This window comes from Bombina bombina, chromosome 5, assembly GCF_027579735.1.
Source record: "Bombina bombina isolate aBomBom1 chromosome 5, aBomBom1.pri, whole genome shotgun sequence".
Classification (NCBI taxonomy): domain Eukaryota; kingdom Metazoa; phylum Chordata; class Amphibia; order Anura; family Bombinatoridae; genus Bombina; species Bombina bombina.
The window spans coordinates 500,693,539-500,710,657 of NC_069503.1; the positions used below are offsets into that span (position 1 = coordinate 500,693,539).

The 17,119-nt window shown below is 40.8% G+C and overlaps 1 protein-coding gene across 1 annotated transcript in view; it reads right to left on the reverse strand.

The window, feature by feature from the left end:
* The window catches only part of HERPUD2 (HERPUD family member 2), a 179,347-nt gene that overhangs the window by 14,857 nt on the left and 147,371 nt on the right, over positions 1-17,119 (reverse strand). Inside the window, exon 7 of the mRNA XM_053714410.1 lies at positions 7,722-8,033. Within this exon, the coding sequence (XP_053570385.1) occupies positions 7,722-8,033 (312 nt within the window). The remainder of the gene's footprint in view (positions 1-7,721; positions 8,034-17,119) is intronic.

Here is a 17,119-nt window from a genome sequence, read left to right on the forward strand (position 1 = left end):
AGACGAGAAAGGAGAAACTATAGGGTGCAGTGGTGACTGGAGTTTTAATTAAAATTTAGATCTGCCTCAAAAAGACAGGGCGGGCCGTGGACTGAACAAACTACAAGATAAATAAATTTATCAGGTAAGCATAAATTATGTTTTCTCTTGTTAAGTGTAGTCAGTCCACGGGTCATCCATTACTTATGGGATACCAATACCAAAGCTAAAGTACACGGATGATGGGAGGGGCAAGGCAGGAACTTTAAACGGAAGGAACCACTGCCTGAAGCACCTTTCTCCCAAAAATAGCCTCCGAAGAAGCAAAAGTGTCAAATTTGTAAAATTTTGAAAAAGTGTTAAGTGAAGACCAAGTTGCAGCCTTGCAAATCTGTTCAACAGAGGCCTCATTTTTAAAGGCCCAGGTGGAAGCCACAGCTCTAGTGGAATGAGCTGTAATTCTTTCAGGAGGCTGCTGTCCAGCAGTCTCATAGGCTAAACGTATTATGCTACGAAGCCAAAAGGAGAGAGAGGTAGCCGAAGCCTTTTGACCTCTCCTCTGTCCAGAGTAAACGACAAACAGGGAAGAAGTTTGACGAAAATCTTTAGTTGCCTGTAAATAGAACTTCAGGGCACGGACTACGTCCAGATTATGCAAAAGTCGTTCCTTCTTTGAAGAAGGGTTAGGACATAATGATGGAACAACAATCTCTTGATTGATATTCCTGTTAGAAACCACCTTAGGTAAAAACCCAGGTTTAGTACGCAGAACTAACTTGTCTGAATGGAAAATCAGATAAGGAGAATCACAGTGTAGGGCAGATAACTCAGAGACTCTTCGAGCCGAGGAAATAGCCATCAAAAACAGAACTTTCCAAGATAACAGCTTAATATCAATGGAATGGAGGGGTTCAAACGGAACACCTTGAAGAACTTTAAGAACCAAGTTTAAGCTCCACGGCGGAGCAACAGTCTTAAACACAGGCTTAATCCTAGCCAAAGCCTGACAAAAAGCCTGAACATCTGGAACATCTGCCAGACGTTTGTGTAACAGAATAGACAGAGCAGAAATCTGTCCCTTTAATGAACTAGCAGATAAACCCTTTTCTAAACCCTCTTGTAGAAAGGACAAAATCCTAGGAATCCTAACTTTACTCCATGAGTAACTCTTGGATTCACACCAATATAAGTATTTACGCCATATTTTATGGTAAATTTTTCTGGTAACAGGTTTCCGAGCCTGTATTAAGGTATCAATAACTGACTCCGAGAAGCCACGCTTTGATAGAATCAAGCGTTCAATCTCCATGCAGTCAGCCTCAGAGAAATTAGATCTGGATGGTTGAAAGGACCCTGAATTAGAAGGTCCTGTCTCAGAGGTAGAGACCATGGTGGACAGGACGACATGCCCACTAGATCTGCATACCAGGTCCTGCGTGGCCACGCAGGTGCTATCAGAATCACCGATGCTCTCTCCTGTTTGATCTTGGCAATCAGCCGAGGAAGCAGCGGAAATGGTGGAAACACATAAGCCATGTTGAAACCCCAAGGGGCTGCTAGAGCATCTATCAGCGCCGCTCCCGGGTCCCTGGACCTGGATCCGTAGCAAGGAAGTTTGGCATTCTGTCGAGAAGCCATGAGATCCAGTTCCGGTTTGCCCCAACGATGAATTAGTTGAGCAAAGACCTCCGGATGAAGTTCCCACTCCCCCGGATGAAAAGTCTGACGACTTAGGAAGTCCGCCTCCCAGTTCTCCACGCCTGGGATATAGATCGCCGACAGGTGGCAAGAGTTGGACTCTGCCCAGCGAATTATCTTTGATACTTCCAACATTGCTAGGGAACTCCTGGTTCCCCCTTGATGGTTGATGTAAGCCACAGTCGTGATATTGTCCGACTGAAATCTGATGAACCTCAGTGTTGCCAACTGAGGCCAAGCTAGAAGAGCATTGAATATCGCTCTTAATTCCAGAATATTTATTGGGAGGAGTTTCTCCTCCTGAGTCCACGATCCCTGAGCCTTCAGGGAGTTCCAGACTGCGCCCCAACCTAGAAGGCTGGCATCTGTTGTTACAATCGTCCAATCTGGCCTGCGAAAGGTCATCCCTTTGGACAGATGGAGTCGAGAAAGCCACCAGAGAAGAGAATCCCTGGTCTCTTGATCCAGATTTATTAGAGGGGACAAATCCCCATTCCACTGACTGAGCATGCATAATTGCAGCGGTCTGAGATGCAGGCGCGCAAATGGTACTATGTCCATTGCTGCTACCATTAAGCCGATTACTTCCATGCACTGGGCTACTGACGGGTGTGGAATGGAATGAAGGGCACGGCAAGCATTTAGAAGTTTTGATAACCTGGCCTCCGTCAGGTAAATTTTTTTTTTTCCAAGAAGGGAACCCTTGTGAGTGGTAATAGAGAACTCTTTTCCACGTTCACCTTCCACCCATGCGACCTCAGAAATGCCAGAACTATCTCTGTATGAGACTTGGCAGTTTGAAAACTTGACGCTTGTATCAGAATGTTGTCTAGGTACGGAGCCACCGCTATGCCTCGCGGTCTTAGTACCGCCAGAAGTGAGCCCAGAACCTTTGTAAAGATTCTTTGGGCCGTAGCTAACCCGAAGGGAAGAGCTACAAACTGGTAATGCCTGTCTAGGAAGGCAAATCTTACCGATAATGATCCTTGTGAATCGGTATGTGAAGGTAGGCATCCTTTAAGTCCACTGTGGTCATGTACTGACCCTCTTGGATCATGGGTAGGATGGTTCGAATAGTTTCCATTTTGAATGATGGAACTCTTAGGAACTTGTTTAGGATCTTTAAGTCCAAGATTGGTCTGAAGGTTCCCTCTTTCTTGGGAACCACAAACAGATTTGAATAAAATCCTTGCCCTTGTTCCGACCGCGGAACTGGGTGGATCACCCCCATTAATAAGAGGTCTTGTACACAGCGTAGAAACGCCTCTTTCTTTATTTGGTTTGCTGATAACCTTGAAAGATGAAATCTCCCTTGTGGGGGAGAAGATTTGAAGTCCAGAAGATATCCCTGAGATATGATCTCCAACGCCCAGGGATCCTGGACATCTCTTGCCCAAGCTTGGGCAAAGAGAGAAAGTCTGCCCCCCACTAGATCCGTTTCCAGACAGGGGGCCCTTACTTCATGCTGTCTTAGGGGCAGCAGCAGGTTTTCTGGCCTGCTTGCCCTTGTTCCAAGACTGGTTGCCTTTCCAACCCTGTCTGTAACGAGTAGCAGTCCCTTCCTGTTTTGGGGCGGAGGAAGTTGATGCTGCTCCTGCCTTGAAATTACGAAAGGCACGAAAATTAGACTGTTTGGCTTTTGATTTGGCCCTGTCCTGAGGAAGGGAGTGACCCTTACCTCCAGTAATGTCAGCAATAATTTCTTTCAAGCCGGGCCCGAATAAGGTTTGCCCTTTGAAAGGAATATTAAGCAATTTAGATTTAGAAGTTACATCTGCTGACCAGGATTTAAGCCATAGCGCTCTGCGCGCCTGGATGGCGAATCCGGAGTTCTTAGCCGTTAGTTTGGTTAAATGCACCACGGCATCCGAAACAAATACATTAGCTAGCTTAAGGGCTTTAAGCTTGTTCATAATCTCATCCAATGGAGCTGTGCGAATAGCCTCTTCCAGAGACTCAAACCAGAATGCCGCCGCAGTAGTGACAGGCGCAATGCATGCAAGGGGCTGTAATATAAAACCTTGTTGAACAAACATTTTCTTAAGGTAACCTTCTAATTTTTTATCCATTGGATCTAAGAAAGCACAACTATCCTCCACCGGGATAGTGGTACGCTTGGCTAAAGTAGAAACTGCTCCCTCCACCTTAGGGACCGTCTGCCATAAGTCTCGTGTGGTGGCGTCTATTGGGAACATTTTTCTAAATATCGGAGGAGGGGAAAAAGGCACACCGGGTCTATCCCACTCCTTGCTAATAATCTCTGTAAGCCTTTTAGGTATAGGAAAAACGTCAGTACACACCGGTACCGCATAGTATTTATCCAGCCTACATAATTTCTCTGGGATTGCCACCGTGTCGCAATCATTCAGAGCCGCTAACACCTCCCCTAGCAATACACGGAGGTTCTCAAGCTTAAATTTAAAATTTGAAATTTCTGAATCCGGTCTCCCCAGATCAGATCCGTCACCCACAGAATGAAGCTCTCCGTCCTCATGTTCTGCAAATTGTGACGCAGTATCGGACATGGCTCTCGTGTCATCGGCGCGCTCTGTCCTAAACCCAGAGCTATTGCGCTTGCCTCTTAACTCAGGCAAATTAGATAATACTTCTTTCATAACATTAGCCATATCATGCAAAGTGATTTGTAAGGGCCTTGATGTACTTGGCGCCACAATCTCACGCACCTCCTGAGCGGGAGGCGAAGGTACTGACACGTGAGGAGAGTTAGACGGCATAACTTCCCCCTCGATGTCTGGTGATAATTTCTTTACCGGTAAAGACTGACTTTTATTTAAAGTAACATCAATACAATTGGTACACAAATTTCTATTGGGCTCCACATTGGCTTTTAAACATAATGAACAAGTAGATTCATCTGTATCAGACATGTTTAACAGACTAGCAATGAAGGCTAGCAAGCTTGGAAAAAAACTGTCAGTGAATTTACAAGCAATATGAAAAAACGCAGCAGCGCTTTTAAAACACAAAAAAACTGTCACAGTTGAAAAAACAATGAACTAATTCAGTTATAGCCAACAATTTTAACAATAAATGTATGAATTTAGCAGAGGATTGCACCCACTAGCAAACGGATGATTAACCCCTCAATACCCACAACCGGATAATCAATTTTAGATTTAACGTTTTTCTCACAGTCACACTGTCACAGGTCTGCTGTGACTGATTACCTCCCTCAAAATTGAATTTTGAAGACCCCTGAGCTCTCTGGAGACGTCCTGGATCAAGGAGGAAAAGGCAGGAAGACTGTGCTAGAATTTTATCTGCGCAACAAGGCGCTAAAAAAGGCCCCTCCCACTCATATTACAACAGTGGGAGACCTGTTACAACGGTTTCTATGCAGAAATAAACGTCAGCCATGTGGAAAAAAATCATGCCCAAAAAGATTTATCACCAAAGTACCTCACAAAACGAATAACATGCCAGTAAACGTTTTAAAAACAACTTTTCCAGTGTTATGTAAAGTTATCACTAAGCCTGCTACCAGTCGCTTCTACTGCAGTTAAGGCTTATACATTTATTTCAGTATTAACAGTATTTTCTCAGTCAAATTCTAGTCCCTAGAAAATAACTCAACTGCGCATACATTTAACAGCCTGATACCAGTCGCTACTACTGCATTAAAGGCTGTACTTACATCATATGGGTAACGGCAGTGTTTTCTTAGTCAATTCCATTCCTAGAAAATATTATACTGCACATACCTCATTTGCGGAGGACCCCGCATGCTATTCCCCTTTCTGAAGTTACCCCTCCTCAGAATGCGCGAGAACAGCCAGTGGATCTTAGTTACGTCTGCTAAGATCATAGAAAACGCAGGCAGATCTTCTTCTTCTAAATACTGCCTGAGAGAAAAAACAGCACACTCCGGTGCCATTTTAAAATAACAAACTTTTGATTGAAGAATTAAGTAAAAAACTCCTGTCTCCTCTCACAACCTCCTTTGTTGAGACTTGCAAGAGAATGACTGGATATGACATGTGAGGGGAGGAGCTATATAGCAGCTCTGCTTGGGTGATCCTCTTGCAACTTCCTGTTGGGGAGAGATATAATCCCATAAGTAATGGATGACCCGTGGACTGACTACACTTAACACGAGAAATACTATTAGAAAACAAGTGAAATATTTTCTATTTTAACATAAAAGCAAGGCAGGGAATTTATTTATTTGTTAGCTTGTTAGTTAGTTAGACATTCTAAAGTAAAATAAATTGCATGTTGTGCACAATTAGATCATTACTGACCCTAGCTAACTATGGGTATATCACAATCCATTATAAAATATGTACAGAAAAAAAACAAAGTCTAAAAGGATTTTTGTAGATCATTTGATACGTTTTTCTAAAGCATTGTGATTAATCCCTGTGTGTTTAAAGGCACATAAAACCCATATTTTTTCTTTCATGATTTAGAAAGAGCATGCAATGTTAATCAACTTTATAATTTACTTCTATTATCTAATATGCTTCATTTTCTTGATATCCTTTGCTGTAAAGCATATCTAGATAGGCTCAGTAGCTGCTGATTGGTGGCTGCACATACATGCCTTGTGTGATTGGCTTACCCATGTGCAATGCTATTTCTTTGAGAAAGGATATCTGAAGAATGAACCAAATTAGATAATTGAAGTAAATTGGAAAATTGCTTAAAATTGTATCCTCTATCTGAATCATGGAAGAAATTGTTTGGGTTTAATATCCCTTTAACACAAAGAGGTTAAACACATAGGTAAAAGTCCAGCTCCAGAGCCACAGGCACTGCAGCTCCACGATAAGTGAATGGAGGTGCATGCGACTACCTCTTCAGATTGATTTACCAGCAATGTCATTCTCAGGAGTAGCAATGCTTGCAGCCTGTGTTTAGCCCCTTTTCAGAGCATATTTCAATCTTGCATTACTATCTATAGCTTGCTAATAATTTAGATCATGTCATTCTCTGCATTACAATGTCTCTTTAAAAAAAAAGTTGTTGACCTGTGTATTAAATAATCAAAATGCAAGTAAAAATAACCAGGATGGATGGTATTATTTTAATAAAGTTAACAAAACTTTCCTCAGTAAATTGAGCTCTAAACACACAAGTTATTTAGGCCAAATCAGCTGTATTTGTAATAAATATACTAGCCAGTATCTTTGTAAAACAAATAACCATAAAGGGACACGAAAGTCAAAATAAAAAAAAATCACGTTTCAGATAAACAATGTCATTTTAAAGGGACACTGAACCCAATTTTTTTCTTTCATGATTCAGATAGAGCATGCAATTTTAAGCAACTTTCTAATTTACTCCTATTATCAAATTTTCTTTGTTCTCTTGCTATCTTTATTTGAAAAATAATGCATCTAAGCTTTTTTTGGGGGGGGGTTCAGAACTCTGGACAGCACTTTTTTATTGGTGGATTCATTTATCTACCAATCAGCAAGAACAACCCAGGTTGTTCACCAAAAATGGGCCGGCATCTAAACTTACATTCTTGCATTTCAAATAAAGATACCAAGAGAATGAAGAAAATTTGATAATTGCAGTAAATTAGTAAGTTGCTTAAAATGTCATGCTCTATCTGAATCACAAAGGAAAAAATATGGGTCCAGTGTCCCTTTAAGTGAACGTTTACTTCTATTATCAAATTTATTATGTTCACGTGGTATCCTTTGTTGAAAAAATAACTAGGTAGGTTGAGGAGCAGCACTGTACTACTGATAGCTAGCTGGTGATTGGTGACTACACACATGCACTGCTTGTCATTGGCTAACCAGATGTGTTCAGCTAAGTCTCAGAAGTGCATTGCTGCATTCAATTCATTTCATTTGCAGGAGTTAAAAACCATTTTCTTTTAGCACTTTTATGTCCCTTTACTATTAAGATAGATAGTAATGTCCATCTATTAGCAGCTACTGGCAGAAGATCATTTCATCCTTTTTTCTTCTAGGAGGTATTTTAATTGCTAATGTAATACAAACATACATAGTCACATGCACTGGTTATATGTTATATTATTTACACAAACACACAATGTATAAACTCACATGTACACAAGTATCATAGCACCAACTGCCATAACAAAGCGGCTGAACGATGAGTAGAAGTATACAACACTGAGAAGAATGGCAGCACGAGACACAGTGTACATCCAGTCAAGCCAATCACGATTGATGTCTTCTTCATTCATTACTGGGCCACCCTGCGCATTCATCTGAACATTCTGGTTCACCTGCGGCACCACATTTTGAACTGCCCTGGGTGGGTTAGGAGGCGGATGGGGTGAGTTGATGGCAGGAGGAGGAGATGGTTGTGAAGCTTCACTTTCTGGTGGTGCCTGTTCAGAGACTGATGCATGGCTATCAGGAAAAATAAAATGTAAGTCAAATGCTGATATAGAAACATAGGCATAAAAAGTACATTTAAAGGGATATGAAACCTAAACTCTTTATCATGATTCAGATAAAACATGCAATTTTAAACTACTTTCTAGTTTACTTCTATACAGAAATGCACTACTGGGATTTATTGGAACATATCTGGTGAGCCAACGACAAGAAGCTACATATGCAGCTACAAATTACCAGCTTACTCCCAGTAGTGTACGGCTGCTACTGAGCCTACCTAAATATGCTCTTCACAAAAGATACTAAGAGAAATAAGTAAATTGGCTAATAGAAGTCAATTGGAATGTTTTTTAAAAGTGCATGGTCTATGTGAATCATTAAAGTTTAATTCTGACTATGCCTTTAAATTAAATATAGTTAATGTATGTGTAATATTTGTCCTACTTTGAGAGAAAAAAAAGGTTCCTTCTAGTCAGCATCCACTGAAGAAGTACGTCAAAATAAATATATATTTTATATATTGGTTACCCCCTTAATGACCGATGTACCCTGTATGTTGCACGGTCGTTAAAGAGTTTACTAGCGCAGCTTTGCAGTCAGTGGTGATGCTGCGCCAGTACTGTGTGCCTCACTTCGGGAGGCATATAGATATAAAAGGCCTGATAAGAGGGCATGTTAATGATGGCCAACGTAGCCTGTACATTGGCCCTCGTTAAGGGGTTAATATGAGAACTATAGATCCTGAGCCATCTCTCTACATTTTATATGTAAAGTATCTATCTTTGGTTGAGGATTCAGGATTATAAGAAAGAAGTGATTTCTTGCACTTTTCTTTACTGTGATCTCCCAGCAAAGGGGTTAAACTCATAGTTAACGTCAGCTTCAGAGCAGCATCTGGAGGAAGGACCAGGTCCCCACGCTCCAAGTATCACTGTCCGATAACAGGAACCTCGGCTTCAGGTCGGAGGGTGGCGAGTTCTGGATGAAGGAGTAACTATTAAAACAACAAATGTGGGGGGCGGAACCTACTCACAAAGCGGGAATACGTGCCTTAGTGAAGCTCCATGATTTTGACAATATTTTTGCAAAGTTGCCGACAGCAAACCTACAATATTTCAGAATTTATGATCAGGTTTACTTCCCTGAGGTATGGTAATCTCTGAGTGTGGATGATCTGACTATGTCTTAGCCTTTGTTCTTTAAGACAGCTACGTGACTAATTTTTCTACAGGCCCGGAAGCCATCTTGCAGTCTAATGCAATCACGCAGCATGAAAAACACATGAAGCGAGTTCTGTGTGAATAATAGAACGTAAGTCTGGGGCTGCCGCAATCTAAACCCCCCCATGCCTGGGTTACAGTATCCTGCAATAGGATATATATTTGTTCATTTACATGTACCATATAAGTACTTGCTAATTTGTTCTGACTTAGACCCCAAGCAATCCCTTGGACACTCAGAAATTTCAAAAGAGGCAGTTATGGACCGAATCGGTGAAAGCTCTTATCCAACTACGGACATAGTAGTTAAGTGGGAAGAGACCATGTCACAAATGATCAATCAACACTACCTGAAACTAGAGAGAGACAGTTATGCTCACTTCTGTTTACCTGTCCGCACTTACTAACTGCCACAGATCAGCCAAGTTCACGTATCTGCAGTACGCAACAGGACATACTCTATAACCAGCTAAACACTAACTATGAACGTTCACTGTCCTATAAAGGAACCTTAAATGATTATAACAGGTACACGGTTCCGTTATCAGTACGCTCCGCATGCAACACATACCCAGTTATTCCCGTTGGAAAGTATGGAGACCTCACTGAGAGTTTCGAATCCTGGAATCCATTGGATCTGAACAAAGAGGCAGTTAAGCCGCTATAGGAACCATCTACAAACTTGGTCTTGAAATCCTTCAGAGACCCGGTAAGTGCGGTTGTTCAGACCCAGGGAAGGCTCCTACAGGGCGAGATCTGCCCGCACCCAGTGCTTACTCAATCACCCCAACCCGTGTACACGATGGCTCCGTTACCAGCAACAACATAATTTTTTTTTTTATATTTTATTTATGACCAATAAAGGGTACAAAGTTACAAATTACATCATCAGCCCACCTCGCAGGGTGAGCTAGAAAGGCGGATATAACGATATAATAAGCTGCGATTTCATACACTAACATACATGTAGCTTTGAGAATTTTCAATGGGTCAACAGGTGTTCTAATAGATATGGGTTTGCACCACAATATTGGGGTTTTTAATATTATTAAACTCAACATAAAATAACATTTAAAACAAACGAACAGACTAAACAAACGAACAAGACATATCCAGTCCTATCAAGAATAATACTGAGAGATTGAGCATGAGTAACAGTCTGTCTGAACAGTGCCTAAATCTAGGGAGGTCGACTGAACTTGACTCCTGAAGTGTCCCAGTAGCTCAAGTAACCATCTCGCTCCACTAGGTACTAACCTTGGACTTAAACTTCCTCTTAAGAGGATTAAAAATGGAAGCAGTATGCAGTATTTGATAAAGTTTTCTGCCATATAACTTTTGTGGAAATTCAGGATTAGTCATTGTCAACAGGTCTCCATTATCAAAACAGATACAAATATTAGGTAACCCATGTCCCAAAGTACAAGCAAGCCAGGCAAGAACTGCACATACAATTCATCAAGCAGGCATGCAGTAGCTGGGAAACATTAATACTGAGTATGAGTAAGTTAGGTGAAAACTGATAAAATAGTGGTATAACACTTTAGGACAAGTGGAGTACAATGTTTATACAGCGGCTCTACACAGATGAAAGGTAACAGTTAATATATATGAATTATGTACTCATATTTGGGGTTTTATTATCTATATATAACTAAACTAGATTTACATCTATATCAAATTAAACTAAACTAAACTGACCATAGGGAGTTTATGTGGGCTATCCTCAGATAAATTGTGATTTAGCATGAGTGTTATATAAGAAAACATTAGCACAGTCTGATTACTATTAGTATAGATGAAACATGTGAGTTCCTCTCAGGTCTAGTGTTACATAGTAGGATTATATGATCACATAAAAGGAAACCAATATACAATTAAAACAAAGTAGGGAAAAGAAAAATCAGACAGATACATAGAGAGTGTTGAAACCCACCTGCTTCTACATGAATGTCAGGCTGAGCACCAATTTAAAATAAGTTGCTGTTAGATCGCATCACAGAACTAAAGAAAGTGTGATGCAATACTAAAGCAACCACTAGAGGCCCCCAGAGATTAACAATCCATTCATTTTGCGATGAGTTGGAGTGTAGAAATTATAAAATAATCATAGCACATTTTACAAGACTGTCCATCTCAAAGATCATTATTGGGGATAGCCCGGGCAGCTATGAAGGACTGAATTGACCATCCTAAATTTTTAATTCCACAGGGCACTGGGACTCACTGAGAACAACCAGCCGTTTCCATCAACATGAATATTAAATAGATCTCCAGTTCCCAGGAGAACAGAGTGATTGATTGATAGGGAGCTAAGAAGTAAAACAAAAAACAACAAAAACAAAAACAGTAAAACAACTGAAATCAAACATATGGATAACAACAGCACATACACACAACCGGCACACTATGAGTTAAAAGGGCTCCCGGTAGTTATACAAGAATATTAAAGTTGAGACATTAGTCTTTTATCACAGGGTGTTAAGAGAGTCAATTCTGCTCCACGTATAGTCAGAATGCCTATATGAACATAGCGTTAGAGCAGGTATTGTGGAAACAGTAAGGTCTGCCGAGTCGGATCTGTTTTTTCTTTTCTTTTCTTTTTCCTTTTAATGATGGCTTGTGGTTTGATGTCTTAGCCAACATCTATATTTACCAGGTGTTAAGCTCTATGACGGGTCACCTCTCATGAGGTTAGGGAAGGTGATTAAACTGACCCGTGGTGGCTTTATCCCTATTGTCAGTCAGCCGATGCCCATTGTTCTACGGATAAACCGTATGTTATTCTCCACATGAGGGCCAAGGTTGTAGGCATCTGTAAATGTCATGGTTTCAGAAAGGAGTGTTAGCTGAGTCGCCAAAGATCTTGATCCTCTGAGTGAACCGTCATCCTGTAGCTGGTGTACAGTATGGTAAAGTGCGCTCTTCAATGACTGTTGAAAGGGCAAGTGAGTGCCAGGGTCCCGTTGCAGTGCAGATGCATTGCCTGATACTGTGATGTTCCGCACTGGCACCGTGACTCTTATGTCTGTGATGATCCCATCCTCCCTGTTTTGTGATAGAGAGCAGTGGTCTGGCAGAGTTGGATTATGCAGCTGTGGCCATATCTGCCGCTCCTGCAAACTCTCATTGTGCTCTGGCTGGGGCATCTCTGGAGTCGTACAAACTTTGTAACGGAATAGGTCTGCTGGGAGTTGGCGCCATTTTGAAGAGAGACGTGGGGGGTTCCCAACCCGAGCTTCGGACAACAATTGTTGTAAAGTAAGTTCCAGCTTGTCTAATGCTGGTAGGAATAAGTCCTTTAGGGAGGTGATCATGTCTCGGATCCGGAGTTCCTTTTCAGTATGGAAGGTATCCATTTATGTTCCTTGTCCCGATTATGCTGCTTACAATGTGCAGCACTGTCACCAGTACTTCTCTCTCTATTCTCTATATTTAGTTATAATGCCTTCCGGGGTAGGAGCGTTGGAATTACTTCTATCTGCTAAGTGTTCCCGGACAGCTTGCCTGTCAAGGGAGAGGCAGATGGCGTTGATAGATGGCTATTAAGTAGAAATTAAAAGTGGATTTCTACAGAGCTGATAAAAATCATAACCACCATAAAAAGGGTGGGCATCATGGAATCTTGCCAATATGAAAGAAATGAATTTATCAGGTAAGTTCTTACATAAATTATGTTTTCTTTCATGTAATTGGCAAGAGTCCATGAGCTAGTGACATATGGGATATCAATACCCAAGATGTGGAGTCTTCCACTCAAGAGTCACTAGAGAGGGAGGGAATAAAAATAAAAACAGCCATATTCCACTGAAAAAATTAATCCACAACCCAAAAATATAAGTTTATTTCATTTGAAAGAAAAAAACTTAAATCAAAAAGAAGAAGAATCAAATTGAAGCTGCCTGAAGAACTTTTCTACCAAAAACTGCTTCCGAAGAAGCAAATACATCAAAACGGTAGAATTTAGTAAATGTATGCAAAGAGGACCAAGTTGCCGCTTTGCAAATCTGATCAACTGAAGCTTCATTCTTAAAAGCCCACGAAGTGGAGACCGATCTAGTAGAATGAGCTGTAATTCTCTGAAGCGGGGCTTGACCCGACTCCAAATAAGCTTGATGAATCAAAAGTTTCAACCAAGAAGCCAAGGAAATAGCAGAAGCCTTCTGACCTTTCCTAGGACCAGAAAATAAAACAAATAGACTGGAAGTCTTCCTGAAATCTTTAGTAGCTTCCACATAATATGTCAAAGCTCTTACCACATCCAAAGAATGTAAGGATCTTTCCAAAGAATTCTTAGAATTAGGATATAAGGAAGGGACAACAATTTCTCTACTAATGTTGTTAGAATTCACAACCTTAGGTAAAAATTGAAAAGAAGTCCGCAAAACTGCCTTATCATGATGATAAATCAGAAAAGGAGACTCACAAGAAAGAGCAGATAGCTCAGAAACTCTTCTAGCAGAAGAGATAGCCAAAAGGAACAACACTTTCCAAGAAAGTAGTTTAATGACCAAAGAATGCATAGGCTCAAATTGAGGAGCCTGTAAAGCCCTCAGAACCAAATTAAGACTCCAAGGAGGAGAAATTGATTTAATGACAGGCTTAATACGAACTAAAGCCTGTACAAAACAGTGAATATCAGGAAGTAAAGCAATCTTTCTGTGAAATAAAACAGAAAGAGCGTAGATTTGACCTTTCAAGGAACTTGCAGACAAACCCTTATCCAAACCATCCTGAAGGAACTGTAAAATTCTAGGAATTCTAAAAGAATGCCAGGAGAATTTATGAGAAGAACACCATGAAATGTAAGTCTTCCAAACTCTATAATAAATCTTTCTAGAGACAGATTTACGAGCTTGTAACATAGTATTAATCACTGAGTCAGAGAAACCTCTAGGACTTAGAACTAAGCGTTCAATTTCCATACCTTCAAATTTAATGATTTGAGATCCTGATGGAAAAACGGACATTGAGATAGTAGGTCAGGCCGTAACGGAAGTGGCCAAGGCGGGCAACTGGACATCCAAACCAGATCCGCATACCAAAACCTGTGTGGCCATGCTGGAGCCACCAGCAACACAAAAGACTGCTCCATGATGATTTTGGAGATCACTCTTGGAAGGAGAACTATAGGCGGGAAGATGTAAGCAGGATGATAACACCAAGGAAGTGTCAGTGCATCCACTGCTTCCGCCTGAACATCCCTGGACCTGGACAGGTATCTGGGAAGTTTCTTGTTTAGATGAGAGGCCATGAGATCTATCTCTGGAAGACCCCACATCTGAACAATCTGAGAAAACACATCTGGATTGAGAGACCACTCCCCTGGATGTAAAGTCTGGCGGCTGAGATAATCCGCCTCCCAATTGTCTACACCTGGGATATGCACTGCAGAGATTAGACAGGAGCTGGATTCCGCCCAAGCAAGTATCCAAGATACTTCTTTCATAGCTTGGGGACTGTGAGTTCCACCCTGTTGATTGACATAAGCCACAGTTGTGATATTGTCTGTCTGAAAACAAATGAACGGATCTCTCTTTAGCAGAGGCCAAAACTGAAGAGCCTTGAGAATTGCACGGAGTTCTAAAATATTTATTGGTAATTTCTCCTCTTGAGATTTCCAAACCCCTTGTGCTGTCAGAGATCCCCAAACAGCTCCCCAATCTGAAAGACTCGCATCTGTTGAGATCACAGTCCAGGTTGGCCGAACAAAGGAAGCCCCTTGAACCAAACAATGGTGATCTATCCACCATGTCAGAGATTGTCGTACGTTGGGATTCAAGGATATTAATTGTGATATCTTTGTATAATCCCTGCACCATTGATTCAGCATGCAAAGCTGTAGAGGTCTCATGTGAAAACGAGCAAAGGGGATCGCGTCCGATGCTGCAGTCATGAGACCTAAAACTTCCATGCACATAGCCACTGAAGGGAATGACTGAGACTGAAGGTGTCGGCATGCTGAAACCAATTTTAAACGTCTCTTGTCTGTTAGAGACAGAGTCATGGACACTGAATCTATCTGGAAGCCTAAAAAGGTGACCCTTGTCTTAGGAATCAAGAAACTTTTTGGTAAATTGATCCTCCAACCATGTTTCCGAAGAAACAACACTAGTTGATTCGTGTGAGATTCTGCAGTATGTAAAGACTGAGCTAGTACCAAGATATCGTCCAAATAAGGAAACACTGCAATACCCTGTTCTCTGATTACAGATAGTAGGGCACCCAGAACATTTAAAAAGATTCTTGGAGCTGTTGCTAGGCCAAATGGAAGAGCAACAAATTGGTAAAGCTTGTCTAGAAAAGAGAATCTCAGAAACTAATAGTGTTCTGGATGAATCGGAATATGAAGGTATGCATCCTGCAAGTCTATTGTGGACATATAATTTCCTTGCTGAACAAAAGGCAGAATAGTCCTTATAGTCACCATCTTGAAAGTTGGTACTCTTACATAACGATTCAAAATTTTCAGATCCAGAACTGGTCTGAATACATTTTCTTTCTTTGGTACAATGAATAGGTTTGCATAAAACCCCAAACCTTGTTCCTGAGGAGGAACTGGCATGATTACCCCTGAAGACTCCAGATCTGAAACACACTTCAGAAAAGCCTGAGCTTTTACTGGATTTACAGGGATGTGTGAGAGAAAAAATCTTCTCACAGGAGGTCTTACTTTGAATCCTATTCGATACCCCTGAGAGACAATGCTCTGAATCCAATGATTTTGGACAGATTTTATCCAAAAATCCTTGAAAAACCTTAATCTGCCCCCTACCAGCTGAGCTGGAATGAGGGCCGCACCTTCATGCGGACTTAGGGGCAGAGTTTGGTTTCCTAAATGGCTTGGATTTATTCCAATGAGAGGAAGGCTTCCAACTGGAAGCAGATTCCTTGGGAGGAGGATTGAGTTTTTGTTCCTTATTCTGATGAAAGGAACGAAAACGGTTAGAAGCCTTAGATTTACCCTTAGGTTTTTTATCCTGAGGTAGAAAAACTCATTTTCCTCCAGTGATAGTTGAAATAATAGAATCCAACTGAGAACCAAATAAACTATTACCTTGGAAAGAGATAGTAATATAGATTTAGATGTCATATCAGCATTCCAAGATTTAAGCCACAAAGCTCTTCTAGCTAATACAGCTAAAGACATGGATCTAACATCAATTTTGATAATATCAAAAATGGCATCACAAATAAAATTATTAGCATGTTGCAGTAAGCGAGTAATGTTAGATATGTCAGGATCCAATTCTTGTTGCGCTAAATTCTCCAACCAAAAAGTTGAGGCAGCCGCAACATCAGCCAAAGAAATAGCAGGTCTGAGAAGATGACCTGAATATAAATAGGCCTTCCTTAGATAGGATTCAAGCTTCCTATCTAAAGGATCCTTAAAGGAAGTACTATCTTCCATAGGAATAGTGGTACGTTTAGCAAGAGTAGAAATAGCCCCATCAACTTTGGGGATTTTTTCCCAAAACTCTATAGATTTTGCTGGTAAAGGATACAATTTTTTAAACCTTGAAGAAGGAATAAAAGAAGTACCTAGCTTATTCCATTCCCTAGAAATCATATCAGAAATAGCCTCAGGAATAGGAAAAACCCCTGGGGAAACCACAGGAGGTTTTAAAACAGCATTTAAACGTTTATTAGACTGAACGTCAATAGGACTGGTTACCTCAATATCCAAAGTAATGAACACTTCTTTTAATAAAGAACGCATATACTCTATTTTAAATAAATAACATAATTTATGTAAGAACTTACCTGATAAATTCATTTCTTTCATATTAGCAAGAGTCCATGAGCTAGTGACGTATGGGATATACATTCCTACCAGGAGGGGCAAAGTTTCCCAAACCTTAAAATGCCTATAAATAC